Genomic DNA, 14,382 nt, shown 5'->3' with positions numbered 1-14,382 from the left:
GCTGCCGAAGGCCAGCTTGGCGGAGGCGGCGGCCAGGGCGCCGAACGCGCCAGCGCACAGGCAGTTGACCACGCCCCAGAAGCGGCGCCGCATCGCACCGGCCTGGAGGTGTGGGGGGAATTCCGCGGGGGCGTCGGGATAGACTGCCGAGGTGCCCGTGGCCATTGTGCCCACCGCCGACTCTCCGCGAGCCCGCCGCGCCTGCCACTGGCAAGGCCGAGCGCGCGCTGCGATTGGACAGTGGCCTCACGTGATGCGATGCTCGCGTGAGCAGAAGGCCAATCCGGTCCCGCGAGGGCTTCGCGGGGGCGGGACCAGAAGAATGGGCGGGGCCACTGCAGGCGATGGGCGGCCTCCAGGATTAGGTTTTTTTAGGTTTACCCGCGAGCGCCCCAGGACCGCTGTCTGGGGCCTGGACTCTGGTACTGTGTGGTTGCTCTTGCAGAAGAGCTATTCGCAGTCTAGTAGTCCCAGTTCTTGCCACTCGGTGTGTCCGGCATCAGCTTCCTCTGGGAATTTAATATGCCGAATCTCGGGCTCTGCTCCAAACCCATTAATCAGAATCCGCATTTTGACAAGACCTCCCACCCCACACAGGGGATCCACCTACACCTTCCAGTTTGAGAACGAAAACGGAGAGCTGCTTCGGCAGAGGGCGCTAGAGACCTCCAGACACCGCAAGAAGGCGGTAGGGTTTCGACAAATCAAAGGGCCCAGATGGATACAGGCTCATTGCAGGAAATTTAGAAAAGATGTTATCCATAATGACTCCACCGGATAGTCAGGATTAACATTACTTCTAATTTCCTATGCATTTAAATGTTTAAAAGCTTTTCGTTTAATAAGTAGTACATTTCTTTGAAAACAAAATGCTGTTAAATCTACGAACGACTACATCCACTCTCCAGGAAAATCAGTTATTGGACTACTTTTTCTCCATGCATATTTAGTTTTATGTATAGCGCACATTAAAAAAAAGCTTACATATATGCATGCGACTTTTTAAAACATGATTTCACAATGAACATACTGTTCAGCACTTTTTATTCTCTTCCACTCAGTAACTTCATGGAAGTCCTTCCTTGGCACGGTGGTTTTATGGCTCAAATCAAAGCATGGTACAAACGGTCCCATTTTGCAGTAAAGGAAACTGAGGCTCAGACAGGCACCATGCTGCTGAACGGGGTTGTGAGAACCCAGCTCAAAGATGATCGCCCTCTGAAAGCTCTGATGTCACTTGGGACCTACTGTAAATCGAGTGGCATTGCACTTGATCAACTCTGCATGCTTTTAGAGTATGAAATGAGCCTTCTTAGAATGATGCCTCTACCAGCATCTCAGAGCCACGTCCTGTGTAAAGCAGTCTGTGCTACTCCCCACCCTTCACACCCATCCTGTCTCCCTGCTAGCCTGCAAGCCCCCTCTCCAACTTTACCTTTTTCTCTTCACTGTGTCCATTTTTCTGTATTTTTTGTTCTGTTCGGTTAGAAAATGAGGACATATTCGAGGCCAGGCCCTGTTCCAGGCAGCCCAGTTGCCAGGATGACTAAGAACTCTGCACTCCTTGGGTTCTGGCTTTTTGCAAAAATCTCAGTTCCAACTCTGTCCTGAGCTGGCCTAAGCACCTCCCTTTCCTTGCTCTGAGAGGTATTGTGGGTTGAATTGTGCCTCCTCCCCACCCTACCCCCACCCCCAAAGAAAAGGCTACGTTGAAGCCTTTATCCCCCACACTTGTGAATGTGGTCTTATTTGCTTATTTGGAAATAAGGTCATTGCAGATGTAATCAAATTTACATGAGATCATTAGGGCGGGCCCTAATCTAACTAATGTCTTTATAAGAAACAGACAGGGGAAAATGCCACATGACCATGATTGGAGGTTTGCAATGTACAAGGCAAGAACCGCCAGATTGCTGGCAACACCACAAGCTAAGAGGGGCATGGAACAGATTCTTCTCTGGGGGGCCACAGAGAGACCGGCTAAGAGGGGCATGGAACAGATTCTTCTCTGGGGGCCACAGAGAGACCGACCTTGCCAACATCTTGATTTTGGACTTCTAGCCTCCAGAACTGTGAGAGAATATAACTTCTGTTGTTTTAAGCCATTCAGTTTGTGGCAGTTTGTTGCAGAACCCCAGTAAAGTCATACAGGTGATAAGGACTCAACCTTCTTTATTACCAGCTTCAATATCCACCTGCTCCCACCTTCAAGGCAGTAGTGTCTCTTCTCTACCTCCTATTGAATTTTAGCTCCCTTTTCATCCCTGACTCTTAGGGCTTTACTACTACTCCTTGAAAATTTAACTATGCATTAATTTAAAATTGTTTTTCTTTAGCTTTACTGAAATATAATTTCCAAACCATAAAACTATAACCCATTTTGAATATAGTTTAATTTCTGGTAATTTATAGTTGTACAACCGTCACCACAAACCAGTTTTCAAACATTCCCACCGCACTGAAAGTTCCCTTGTGCCCATACAGTTGTTTCCACTCCCATCCCCAGCCCCTCCACCAAGGATTACTTTCTATCTCTATAATTTTGCCTTTTCTGGATATACCACACATATGGAATCATATACCATGTGGTCTTTTGGGTCTGGCTTCTTTTGCTTAGCATTTTTTTTTTTTTGAGGTTCATCCATGCTGTAGCATATATCAATCTCTTTTTTTATTGCTGAGTATTATTTACATAATGTGTAAAAGTGTTCGATATTATTGGTCATTAGGAAAATGTGAGTGATATACCGGTGTGCACCCACTAGGATGGCTGTAGTAAAAAACCTGAATAACAAGTGTTGGTGAAATAAGAAAAACTGGAACACATGGTGCGGCCAAACAGCACATTTGGAAAACAGGCGATGTCTTAAAAAGTTAAACACACACTTACCAGATGACCCAGCAACTCTACTCCTAGGTATCCACTCAGATAAAAAAACACATGTCAAGGCCAAGACTCATGCTTGAATATTTTTATAGGATCGTTACTCATAATAGCCCCAAATTGCCAACAGTTCAAATGTCCATCAAATGGTGACTAAATGTGGGACATCCATACAATGGAACATTACCCACAATCAAAAGGAACTGAGCGCTGACTCACAGAAGTTCCTTGAGGGCAGGGTCTTGTTTGCGTTGCTCACTGATGACCAGTGCCTGTCCTGTATGAGCGGCTCGTTAAGTAAATGTAGCATGAACAAGTGAATGAACAAAGTAAATCCCTTTATTAGACTATTTTTAAAAGATTTATTACATTTCGAAGAATGGCCACATTTAGTCATAAAAATGCTCATGAGAATACTTAAAGTAAGAATAAAAAAATAATCTGTATTAACAAGTTTGCTTTTCATACACACTGCACAATCAGTCACTAACCTCATTGCAAGTTTTGGAACCACGATATACTGTTAGGGCTTATGACGTAGGACACAAAGAGGAATAAGCAGGATCTAACGAAAAAATAATCTGGCCAACGTCCACTGTAAACATTAGCTACAGGCTTTTACTTTAAAAAGGCAAAAGGTTTTCCCAGTATGTACAGCTGATTTAGAGCCTTGAAATGGGGTGGTAGCCTCCAACCAGCAGATGGCTGACTGCCACGGGACGTGTATGGATGCAGAACGTTCATCAGAAACTCTTTTTCGTTTCTTTCAAAAATACATTTTCAGCACGCAACTTTTCTTTCTCCTGGTAATATTTTTTAAAAAAAGAAAAAAAATTAAGGCTCTAATTCTTACAGGAAGACTTATTCTTGGCATTCATTAAGTTTATATTTCAAATTTAAACTACAATTTTCAATTTGTAAACTACTTAACATTAAACAGGAATCTGATGTTTATGATAACTGACTGAATTATGCTTGGAATAGCAATGACTGAATATTTTTTAATTCAAGAAGTTCCGTGAAGAAACTGTTAAGTGATTTAATAAATTAAATTTTAATTAAATAATCATTTAAAACCGAGAGTGAGTTTATGCGGAATAATTTTGAGAGTTTACCTCAGCGAGTCTGACATTTTCCTTCTTCAGCCGCACTACGTAATGAATCTTCTGATTTGGATTTTGGTGACCTACCAACTTTCCATTTTCTTCAGCGAGACGCTCCACCTGCTTCCTTAGCATTTCTATCTCCTACAGGTCAATCAATCCAGAGAGAAGAAAATGAGCTGCTCTTATTTTATTTTTATTCACTCACTCAGTCATTCATTCAATCATTCATTCAGGCGAGGCAACGCTTGGTTGACATCACAGATTGCAAGGACTTTGTCAGCTTACAATCTCTTATTTATTTTTTACGCCTACATCCAAGTACTAATCAGATCCAACCCTGCTTAGCTTCCGAGATCAGACGGGACGGGGCTTGTTCTTATCTTTTTAAATAACATGACTTCATGGCTTCTAAGAGCACGGGGAGACAGCCCAGGCTCGCGGCTTTCGTGACCACACACCTCTACCTGTGCTACAGCAAGTCCGAAACCAGGACACTCATTCGCACACGTAAATCTCATTCTGATCGGGTCTAGTAATCCTAACAAAAATAAAGACACAAAGGCACCTGGAATGTTCTCTCCTTTTCTTCATATAATTCTTCCAGCTTTGATCTCAGTTGTTCCTTTTCTTGAAACGCTTTAGACTCCAACGTTCTGGTTCGTTCCACTTCCTCGGTCATTCTAAGGTAGTCCGTCTCTTTGTTATGAAGGGCACCCTGGACTTCTTCTAGGCTATAATAATAAATATCACTTTGTGGTATTCCAAAGAAACATAATTACAAAAGAGAACTCAAATTAGACCTTTTCCAACTAAGCCCAGAATCCTGACTCGAAAGTATCACTAGTCCTCTGCCTCCCCGACAGCCACAGGAAGATCACGCGCGCTGCAGATATGCTCTCTTTATTGTTGTTTTACCCAAGATTTTCAATTTGGCAAACTCTGCAAGCCATTTTTTTTAAATGATGAAAATTTAGAATGGAAACTTTAGATTCAGCCCCCGTGGAGCAAATGTAGTTTAAGTATTACGGTTTGCATGCTTTATTCAGTGCCCCGTATGTGAGTAATCATTTCTGATTTTAAAAACCGGATCTCAGACAGCGGGACACCAGTCATTTCTTCAAGGATGTGATATTTAGAATTTACATACTTTATGTAACTATCAATTGAAAAGAAACATAAGGAAAAAAGGTTACTATGGAATTATAGAGAATTTCACTGATTTTATAAAATGTCTGGACCTTATAAACTTCCCAAAAGAAACAAATGCTTTTAGTTTCATAATGCATATGGAACAGAATGCTGATTAAATGATGTAATACATAGAATTTAATATACCATTTAAAGCCAATGAATTTCTAGGGCAGTATTTCCAGACTACATCCCGTGGGAGCTCAGGACAATGGGGAGGAGGGCCCCATGTTCTCCCAAGCCACTTGGAGCTGTTCTGCTTTTGTCTTGCCTTGTGCATTTTGCCTGCTGAAAAGGCTCTGAGGCATGGCAGACACTGCAGTTGCCGACCCAACTGCCAAGCCCCTGCTTCTTCCTTCCTTATGAAAACCCACGGAAAGCAAGGGAAAGGAGGAGCATGCCCTGCTTCCATCCAAAGGTTAGTAAGTAAAAGTCTAAGCTGAGTGTGGTTCTCTCCACCCCACTGCCAGATGGTGGTTTTCTCAGCTTGCCCAGCGGGTGTGCCCAGTCTGGCCAAGGAGACACAAATGGATTCTTGGGTACTCCTACACACATATAGAAAACAATGTTTAAAACCGCTGCTGGAGGCTGGGGCTGATCAAAGAATGTGCCACTTTCTGGAGCGTGCTTCACCCTGTATGTTCGAGGCAAAGCCACTGAGACTCCTGGTTACTAAATTATGAAATAAATTACATGCCAACTTAGACAGCTTTTATTCTTTTTGCTAGAAGGTCTCAAATGTATATTATTTCTAAAGGAGCTGCAATTCTACAAACTACACAGCTGGATTCTCACAGACTCAGTAAGTAACCCAGATGTTGGTCCTAACTCCACAACTAATGGGCTGGGAGCCAGTCCCTGAGCCGCCAGTGTGCAGAACAAGCCCTGTGCCCCATCCATACTCTTTGATTCCATGAAGCAAATGACTCAATGACTGGGTAACAAATCTTTCACAAGTTGGTTCGTCTTTGTCAGCTGATCATTAAAAAGAATTTCTAATGACATATCACGGTAATTTTTGGCATATTAACTTGGACGGAGTTCAAATGACTGAATGACAGTACTCTAATAATAAACTCCTTCCACTGCCATTTACTTACTAGATGAATAAGATTTTTAGCATTTATATGTATAAAAACAGAAAATGGAATAGAGTTGTTACTAAATACTGTCTTGTTCCAGAATTAAATATAACAATGAGCTAACTGAAGAAAAAGCATTAAGATAAAATGCATTGAAAAATGCATTTCCACTAAAATTTTACTAGATAAAATAATTATTTATGAAAACTTAGAATAAATTGAGGACACTGTGTTTATTAAGAATCGTAATGAAAACTTAATCCGAGCTATATGAATACAGGAAACTTTTACAAATTACTTTTAATTTGTATATACATTTTTGCTGGTAAGTTATATGATAGGGTGGGTAATCAAAAAAAATTTTCCAAGCAATTCATTAACTTAGGATATAATTTAGCCTGACTACAGAATAGAAACTCAATTGCAAAGAAAAAAAAACAATAATGTAAAATTTCAGACTTAGGAATTTGTTCACGTATTTTTAAATGAATGTAAGGTAGCAAAGCAGTTCGATACTGTTAAAAGAACACAAGAGTTTGATTTCTAAATGTCACCATTTTCAGTACGGGCATGCCTCATTTCACTGCAGCTCGCTTTACTGTGCTTTACAGAGGTTGCGTTTTTTACAAACTGAAGGCAAGACCCTCCACCAGCAAAGAGACCTCAACTCACTTTATTGAGATAGTTACTTTGCTACAGTTGTCTAGAACTGAAGCTGCGGTACCTGCAAGGTATGCCTGTACGTCCGAACTTCTATCCTTTAAATCAATTTAAACTTACAATTCTGTACATAAACTCAACTCCATAATGTGTCAGAGAGTACAGGTGCTTCAAAATTCTTTTAGGAGGTATATGTGACAAGAGAAATGTTTGGATCTCTGTGATTGCTAAAGAGTATCTATTCAGAGTACAGTATCTTTCTGATGTTTTATTATTTTGTTAATACCCACCAGCTTACTTACTCTGAATGAGACAGAAAATATAAGTCTATCTTGTTCATCAAAGAATGAGGCAGTTTATAAAATTATGTAAACTAATATTAAAACTATACAAATAAAATGTCTACAGAAAACATATAAAAATACCCAAGGTCAAGATCAGAAGAAATCAGAGTATTCATCTATTGGTGTCAGGGCCTTGAGGTTTTAAGTCAGAGGAAACTAAAAGCGAAAAAGGAAACCTGGTCAGTTATGTTCTCCTCAGTATCCACGAGGAGAAAACTCTTCAGTCCCTCCAGGGAAGCTAAGCTTTTCTTATTTCTTTACTTATTTCTTTATGATTTCTTTATGACATTGGCACTTATTTCTTTGTGATTCTGTTCTCGGAATGGCTTCATGTGGTATATAGGAAAACAACTTTGTAAACGTCTATTATGTTCACATATTACTGCAGAAGGAAAGAAGTTACTCACCTTGTGGATGTAAGTATTTCTTCCCTTAGAGAATAAAAAAAGATCGACAAGAACTTGAATTACAAAATAGTACACTTACTCTGCTTTCATTTTCAGCATTTCTTCAACTAATTTATTCTATAAGATTTTAAAAAAAAGAGAGAGAGAAAGATATCTTAAGTTCTTAACATTGCTTAAAAAAGAAAAAGATCAAAAGTAACCAGTTCACTCACCCTCATGGTAATAAAATCACTTAAACCAACATCCTTTTCCACAATCCCAGCTACACACACATAAAGAGGGTACCTATTTACAAGACTTCATGCCATCTAAGTTAGGGGTCCCCAACTCTCAAGCTGTGGACCCAGTCTGTGGCCTGTTAGGAACTGGGCTGCACAGCGAGAGGTGAGTGGCAGGCCAGAGAGCAACGCTTCATCTGGATTTGCAGCCGCTCCCCAGCGCCAGCATCACCACCTCAGCTCCACCTCAGATCATCAGGCATTAGATTCTCATAGGAGCACCGGTCCCTGGTGCCACAAAGGTTGGGGAACCACTGCTCTAAGTCCTCAAATAGGGACTTGATCCTTGCTTCTAAATGGACAACCGTGTGGGATGCTGAGCAGCAGGCTTACCATTTAGGCATTAAGACAAATTCACTCTTAATTCTCAGCTGTGTTTAAATACTAATGGCAAATATCTAACTTAACAGTGGCAACAGAGACAGAAATTTTGATGGTAAATGGTTTCTAAAACATATAACCATAAATAATAACTATAAAAGCACTTCTCAGACAAGAACAAACTATTATGTAAAAAAAAAAAAATCATACTTTAGCAAGTCTTTCCTTGATAATTTCTTCTTGTTCATTCTTCAGCTGTTGATTGTCTGGATGATTCTGTTCACTGCATAGGAAGGGAGGATAGGGAAACACCGTCAAGTATAGTCAAGTATCGATTTCATATCTATTATCTGCACCAATGCCAAGCTGTGCAAAGAAAAGCCAACTCAATGGTGAAGTCACGTCAGCACACTTGATCAATGTGATCGACGTATGGGCATGAAATAAGGCATATTCCCAGAATTCAGGGTTCATCCTACACAAAGGTGAGGTGAGCAAAACTGAGAAATCTAATAAAGGCTTGGTTGAAAGTAAAATAAAGTAGAAACTTAGTAAAGAGTGATACCATCTGAAGATTAAAAGTGAGCAAAAGGGGGCTGAGAGAAAGGGCAGTCCAGGAGCCTGGTATGAATGTGACCAGTTGGGAGGGGGCATCTTTAGGGGAAGGGATGGTTCCTCAGCTCGGCCTGGCCTATAGATCCCCCAACACCCACTTTGTTTGGATTTCATAGTCAGCTGGCAATTTTCTGATGACCAAGTACAATGATACCAGGTAGGGGATTCCTTAAGCACCACACAGGAATCTCTTCATGGAAAAGGACTGTTCATCCACATACAGAGATCACATTCCGGGCTGTATATCAGGATCACGTGAAGTGAATTTGATTAATGTGAGTCTATCTTTGAGGCCTGACCAGTCAGGATAATAAGCTGAGTTTCCATGGGCAGCCCCTGGACCAGGGAGACACCTGCCTAGCAGAACCTGCTTGAATGCTGGAGACTTTTCTAGAAATCTGTCTCTCACCAGTGAGTAAAAGATCGTTTTCAGAAGGAGAACGGAAGCTAGAGTAGTTTCTTAATCTGGCAGCCTAGACGAATGGCAATGAGACCTCAGTGAGGAAAGCACTGAAATCAGTAGGGAAGATGTGTCTGTGTCCTCTAATCCAGTGGTGAGCAAACTTTCTCTGTCAAGAACCAGACAGAAAGTGCTTTAGCCTTTGGGAGCCATATGGTCTTCATCGCAGCTCTTCAGGTTGGTGGCTGAAAAGCAGCCACAGCAATATTTAAATGCAACATGACCATGCTTCAGTAACACTTCTTCACCTACCTGGCTGTGGGCTAGGTTTGACTCCGCTACAGTTCTCTCCAACCCTAATCTTCCACGAAGAAGTTTCTGTATGACTTTTCATATAAAGAACATAAGGAATGAAATATAGTATTCTTAATTGTGGTTTTATAAATGATCTGGAATGAAATATAGTATTTTTAATTGTGGTTTCATAAATGATCTGGAAACAGTCTATTTTCCATGCTCAAACTACCTTTTGATAAAATACGGTATACCGAGTACAACACTTTTTTTTACTATGACTGGACATGGGGGTGGAGCATATGGAAACTTGGTAAGCAGACTGTGGAGTATCTGCATCAGAATCATCCAGAAGGGAAAGTGAAAGCCCGAGAAGAGGATGCTACTGAAATGAGCATCTCCGATGATGACTAAAACTTGAAGAGAACCCTTTGGAAATACAGTCATGCACCGCTTAATGACAGGGATATGTTCTAAGAAATGAGTCATTATGCAATTTTGTCATTGTGCAAAAAAAAAAAAAAAGATCGAAAGTAATCAGTCCCATCACAGAGTGCACACAGTCTGCTCCACACCGAGGCTCTGTGGCAGGGCCTCTTTCCCCTGGGCTACAAGCCTGTCCAGCATGTGAATGCAAAACACACAGAGTAAATCAAGCACACAAGAATGATGCACTCAAGACATGATAAACATGAGCTGTATGAGGCCGCTGCCGGCGTAACACAGCATCCGTTTCACGGCAAATGTTTTTTAAGTAGAAAGAGTACACTCTAAAAGAACGTTAAAAAGTCTAACGTAATACATACACCAGTACCATGGTCATTTATCGTCGCTAGCAAGTATCATGCACCGTACGTGACGGTCTGGGCCACCTCCCTACGACCAGCAGCGCAGCAGGTCGTCACACACACGTGGGTAATGCGCTGCACTCCCACGTGACAACGGCTGGGACGGCACTCGCGCTGCTTATGTGGTCCGGTCTGTCGTGTGCAGTCTGACACTGACCAGAGTGTCGTCATGCAGCACACGACCGCAGGTTATCACCGTTACCACCCTCAAATATCTGTTGTCTCACTTAGGCTGTGGACACTGACATCTCAGGGCTGCTTCTGGACAGGAATGGGGAGCTGCAAGGTGGGACAGCACCTGTCCAAGACCTTCTGACAACACAGGAATAGCAGACGCCCCCAGTCGGGAAAGCTGAATTCAGAGACTCCTCTGATTCACTTCAGCTTGCTGCATAATGTTACAGGCCACCCTCATCGCCAGTCTCTCACCCAGACAGCTGACAGGCCGGATCATGCTTCTCCTTTGTACACTTACTGACTGCCATTTGCTGAGTGACTGCCGTCTGCCAGCGTTGTAAGCAGCACTTTACACACGTCATGTCTGGTCTTTAGAACACTTGGAAGAGAGCTGTCATTTTCTTCATTTTATTGCTAAGGAAACTGAGGCACTAAGAGGTTAAAAATGTGTCCAAAGTCACACAACTTTAGAGTGTCAGAGACAGGGGATAGCCTGGGTGTACTTGCCCCTGTCACTATGCTGTGCCGTGGGCAAATACAACCCAAATACTGCCTTAGCTGAAGCCCACACACACACACACACCAAGCCCGAGGGAAGGCTGCTCTGGGAAGGTCCTGCCCGGAAGCCTTCCCTGGACCACGAGTCATGAAGCAAAACCAATCAGTAGGAAATTCTCCCTTTTTCTGTAGGATCTCTTCAACCTTATCTTATTGACCGATTTGCTCCCTTTCTTCTTTTTAAGTAGAAGTAGACAGTTTGGTTCAAGTACTTCACATGTCTGAAATTCATTTCAATAGCTCTACAATAATGCAAAGTTTAACAGAGTGGGCAGGATCACAAATGCCATACTCTTCCACTCCGTAACAAGCAACATCCTCATCAGATGTGATTCGAAAGCAACCGATGGAAACCAGTATGTAGTCCAGCCTCGTGCACTGAGCTCCGCCCAGGCGAGCCCAGAGAGAGCCCAGAGTGAGCCCAGAGTGGGCCCAGAGTGAGCCCAGAGTGACCCAGAGAGAGCCCAGCGTGAGCCCAGAGTGGGCCCAGAGTGGGTGGCTCTTTCTCACCTGCTGTCCTTTTGTCTTTTAAAATCATCCAGTTGACCCTGCAGGAGCCAGTTTTTCTCTCTTAACTCCTCAGCTTCCAGGCGTAGGTTTTCCATTTCATTCAACTGCTCCTAAAAACATATCAAATCACATTTTTTTTTCAGAAAACGCATGATAGTAGTTATTTTGCTCCCCAAGACCACGACTGAGACAGATATTCCTCTTTTAAGCTCCCCCTCTGCACAGAACACTGCACTAGATAACGCTGGATAAAAAGTCAACTATGACAAGTCATTCTCATACCCACAGTGCCTTAAACATAGACTCTTATCAGTATCATATAATTCATCGAAATTCCTTCATGAGAAAAGATGACAAAAAGTCTTTACTTTGATAAATGTTCTATTTGATTCTATTTAATAGATTCTAATTTATACACTAACTGGATTCTAACTTGAAATCATGAGTATAACCATCTTGAAGAAACAACTACTTGTCTGCAGGCAGTGTCCTTTTTCACTTACTTCTACTTGCCTACTGTTTGATTTCTTCTAACCTGACTCCATTTCTTCTAAGTACCAAGATCATGCCAATCTGGATAATGGCCCCAGTCTGAGACAGCAGCACACTGAGGGCTGCCCTAAATAAAAAGGGCAAGAATGATCCCTTCCACGAGAAGAGAGCTTAAGAGAGACACCACATATACTTCATGCCACTTGGTCACAGCAAGCTAGTTTGGTTTCTAAACAAAAACTCACTGAAAAGCAATGACCTTACAGGCTAAATGCTACCTTCTTGGAGTGTCACACCCACTTTCCCCTCAACACACACCTACTCATCACCTACCCAGGCATTCCTCCACACACCTCCCACCCCTCAATGGCACGCAAAAGCACTCTCCCCTCACACAAATACCATACCCCCAAGGACCTGGGTCACACTATAAGAACATTTGAAAGAATGGCAAACAAGAGAAAAGTATTTTTAACTATCATAGAAGCAAATCTAAAACATAAATAATGCCTCCAAATCATTGAAAGTCCAACGATAGAAAAATGAGTGAAGATCATAGTTCATAAAAACAGAAAAACACAAGATGCTCAATCTTAATCCTAATAAGAAAAATATAAACTTAAAACTACAATGAGATAACATGCTTTAGCTATTAAATTGGCAAAGATCTAAAAGACTACACGATGATGAGAGGAGCTGGTGCAGCCTGTATGATGGCATCATTATTGCAGAAATGTTACAAAAATCAGACCGGCGAGAAACCAAGCAGCACTCGGAGAGCTGGAGAATTCAGGTTTATTACACTGGTGGTCCCAGAAGAGCTAGTGTTCTGAAGATCTGGGCCCCGAGCTCAGGGGAAGCTTTGCTTTTATAGGGCTTACCTGGCATGGGCCAATTGGTTAATTTGTCCTCAGCCAGTTATAAAGTGCGCGAGTTGCTATGGGTTGCAGGCAGTTAGTTATATTTGTTATTTAGACAGAACAAGCAAAAGAGAGGATGAATCTTTAGTTAATTTCAAGGTCACCATGCCCTACAGCCTATGAGGCAAGCATATTTACAGAAGCAGAACAAAGAGCTGATTATAAGGTTAGCCTTTTAAGTGAAAATTCCTCTTCGCCATCATACAAAAATCTAAGGGGCAGAGAGACGATCACAGGCCGTTACATAGGCACTGAAAAGCTCTAAAAAGACAAAGAAACTGGCTACACGGGGAGCCTCCAGGGACTGCAGACCAGGCAGCCTGGGGTCAGGGCTGAGAGGGATGCTTTGCTCTGTCCACTCTTAGTTCTGTCTGTGCCTTCTGAATTTTGTATCCTCAGGAACCATAAAAGATACTACTTATTTTTAAAACATTCAATTTATTGAAAAAAATTACCCAGTTACCTTCATTCTAAAGATCTCAGCATTTTTGACTTCTCTATCTTCATTCAGCTTTGTTACGAGGTATTGCAAAGAAATCTTAGAGGCTCGTCCATCTTCTATCTCTTGTTCTTGTGATTCCAGGAGTTTTGCCAAATGTGTTTGAAAATGAGGTGGTGTTTTAGGACTCTAAAGTAAAATCAAATTCATCCAAATACCTGATTAAGTGAATGTTATAAAGATAAGAATGTATATGCCAAGCATATAAAAAATATTCAGGATGTTTAGCTTGTTATTCTTTTGTCCAAGTAAAACATAAAACACTGATACCTTTTAATCAAGTAAAAAGCAAAAAATTGTGTTAGTAAAAATCTTTTTCTATAAAAAGACAAAATTACAGTCTTAGTAATTTCCACACCTTTGTCACTCACAAAACTGTTTATTCCTCCTGAAACGCACATTTTTCTGAAAAGTACCTGGGGATACTTGGCAGCAGAATCCATCACATGCTCGAGTTGCCTCATTTTGAAGTTATATTCATTCTTTTTCTGTTCTACTTCCTCTTTCTTTTGGTTTAGCTGGGAAAATCAACAGATATAAGGTTACAAGTTAGAAAATAATATGGGGCACGTGGTCCAAATTAGAATAGCCACTCTTCCCCAGGTATGTGAAAATAGGCTTTTTACATTTTTTGATTTGATTAATAATTTGAAAAGTAGTAAGATATTTTTAAAAAACAAACAAAACAAAACAAAAAACAGAAATTTTTAAAATAAATTGTAAAATCTGGAGCTGCTACTATATCCCTCATCTCTTTTTCTCACCAATTTATTTACACTTTTCAAAAACAACTTGTTTT

At 41.4% G+C, this 14,382-nt stretch overlaps 2 protein-coding genes across 7 annotated transcripts in view; both read right to left on the bottom strand.

The window, feature by feature from the left end:
- The window catches only part of TMEM42 (transmembrane protein 42), an 11,742-nt gene extending 11,531 nt beyond the window's left edge, over nucleotides 1–211 (bottom strand). For all 5 annotated transcript variants that reach the window (XM_025048903.1, XM_025048904.1, XM_025048905.1 and 2 more), the window contains exon 1: nucleotides 1–211. In XM_025048903.1, coding sequence (XP_024904671.1) covers nucleotides 1–165 — 165 coding nt within the window. In that variant the 5' untranslated portion in view covers nucleotides 166–211.
- Nucleotides 212–3,205: 2,994 nt separating this feature from the next.
- KIF15 (kinesin family member 15) overlaps nucleotides 3,206–14,382 on the bottom strand; it is a 52,037-nt gene continuing 40,860 nt past the window's right edge. For both annotated transcript variants that reach the window (XM_006914845.3, XM_015591745.2), the window contains 8 exons: nucleotides 14,000–14,101; nucleotides 13,548–13,712; nucleotides 11,673–11,782; nucleotides 8,481–8,553; nucleotides 7,751–7,788; nucleotides 4,556–4,721; nucleotides 4,000–4,131; nucleotides 3,206–3,687 (listed from right to left, as the gene is read on the bottom strand). In XM_006914845.3, the coding sequence (XP_006914907.1) occupies nucleotides 3,628–3,687; nucleotides 4,000–4,131; nucleotides 4,556–4,721; nucleotides 7,751–7,788; nucleotides 8,481–8,553; nucleotides 11,673–11,782; nucleotides 13,548–13,712; nucleotides 14,000–14,101 (846 nt within the window). In that variant the 3' untranslated portion in view covers nucleotides 3,206–3,627. The remainder of the gene's footprint in view (nucleotides 3,688–3,999; nucleotides 4,132–4,555; nucleotides 4,722–7,750; nucleotides 7,789–8,480; nucleotides 8,554–11,672; nucleotides 11,783–13,547; nucleotides 13,713–13,999; nucleotides 14,102–14,382) is intronic.

Source organism: Pteropus alecto, unplaced genomic scaffold, assembly GCF_000325575.1.
Source record: "Pteropus alecto unplaced genomic scaffold, ASM32557v1 scaffold156, whole genome shotgun sequence".
Lineage (NCBI taxonomy): Eukaryota > Metazoa > Chordata > Mammalia > Chiroptera > Pteropodidae > Pteropus > Pteropus alecto.
Note: the sequence above shows the minus strand (reverse complement) of the source record. Positions and strands in the feature narration are given on the sequence as shown.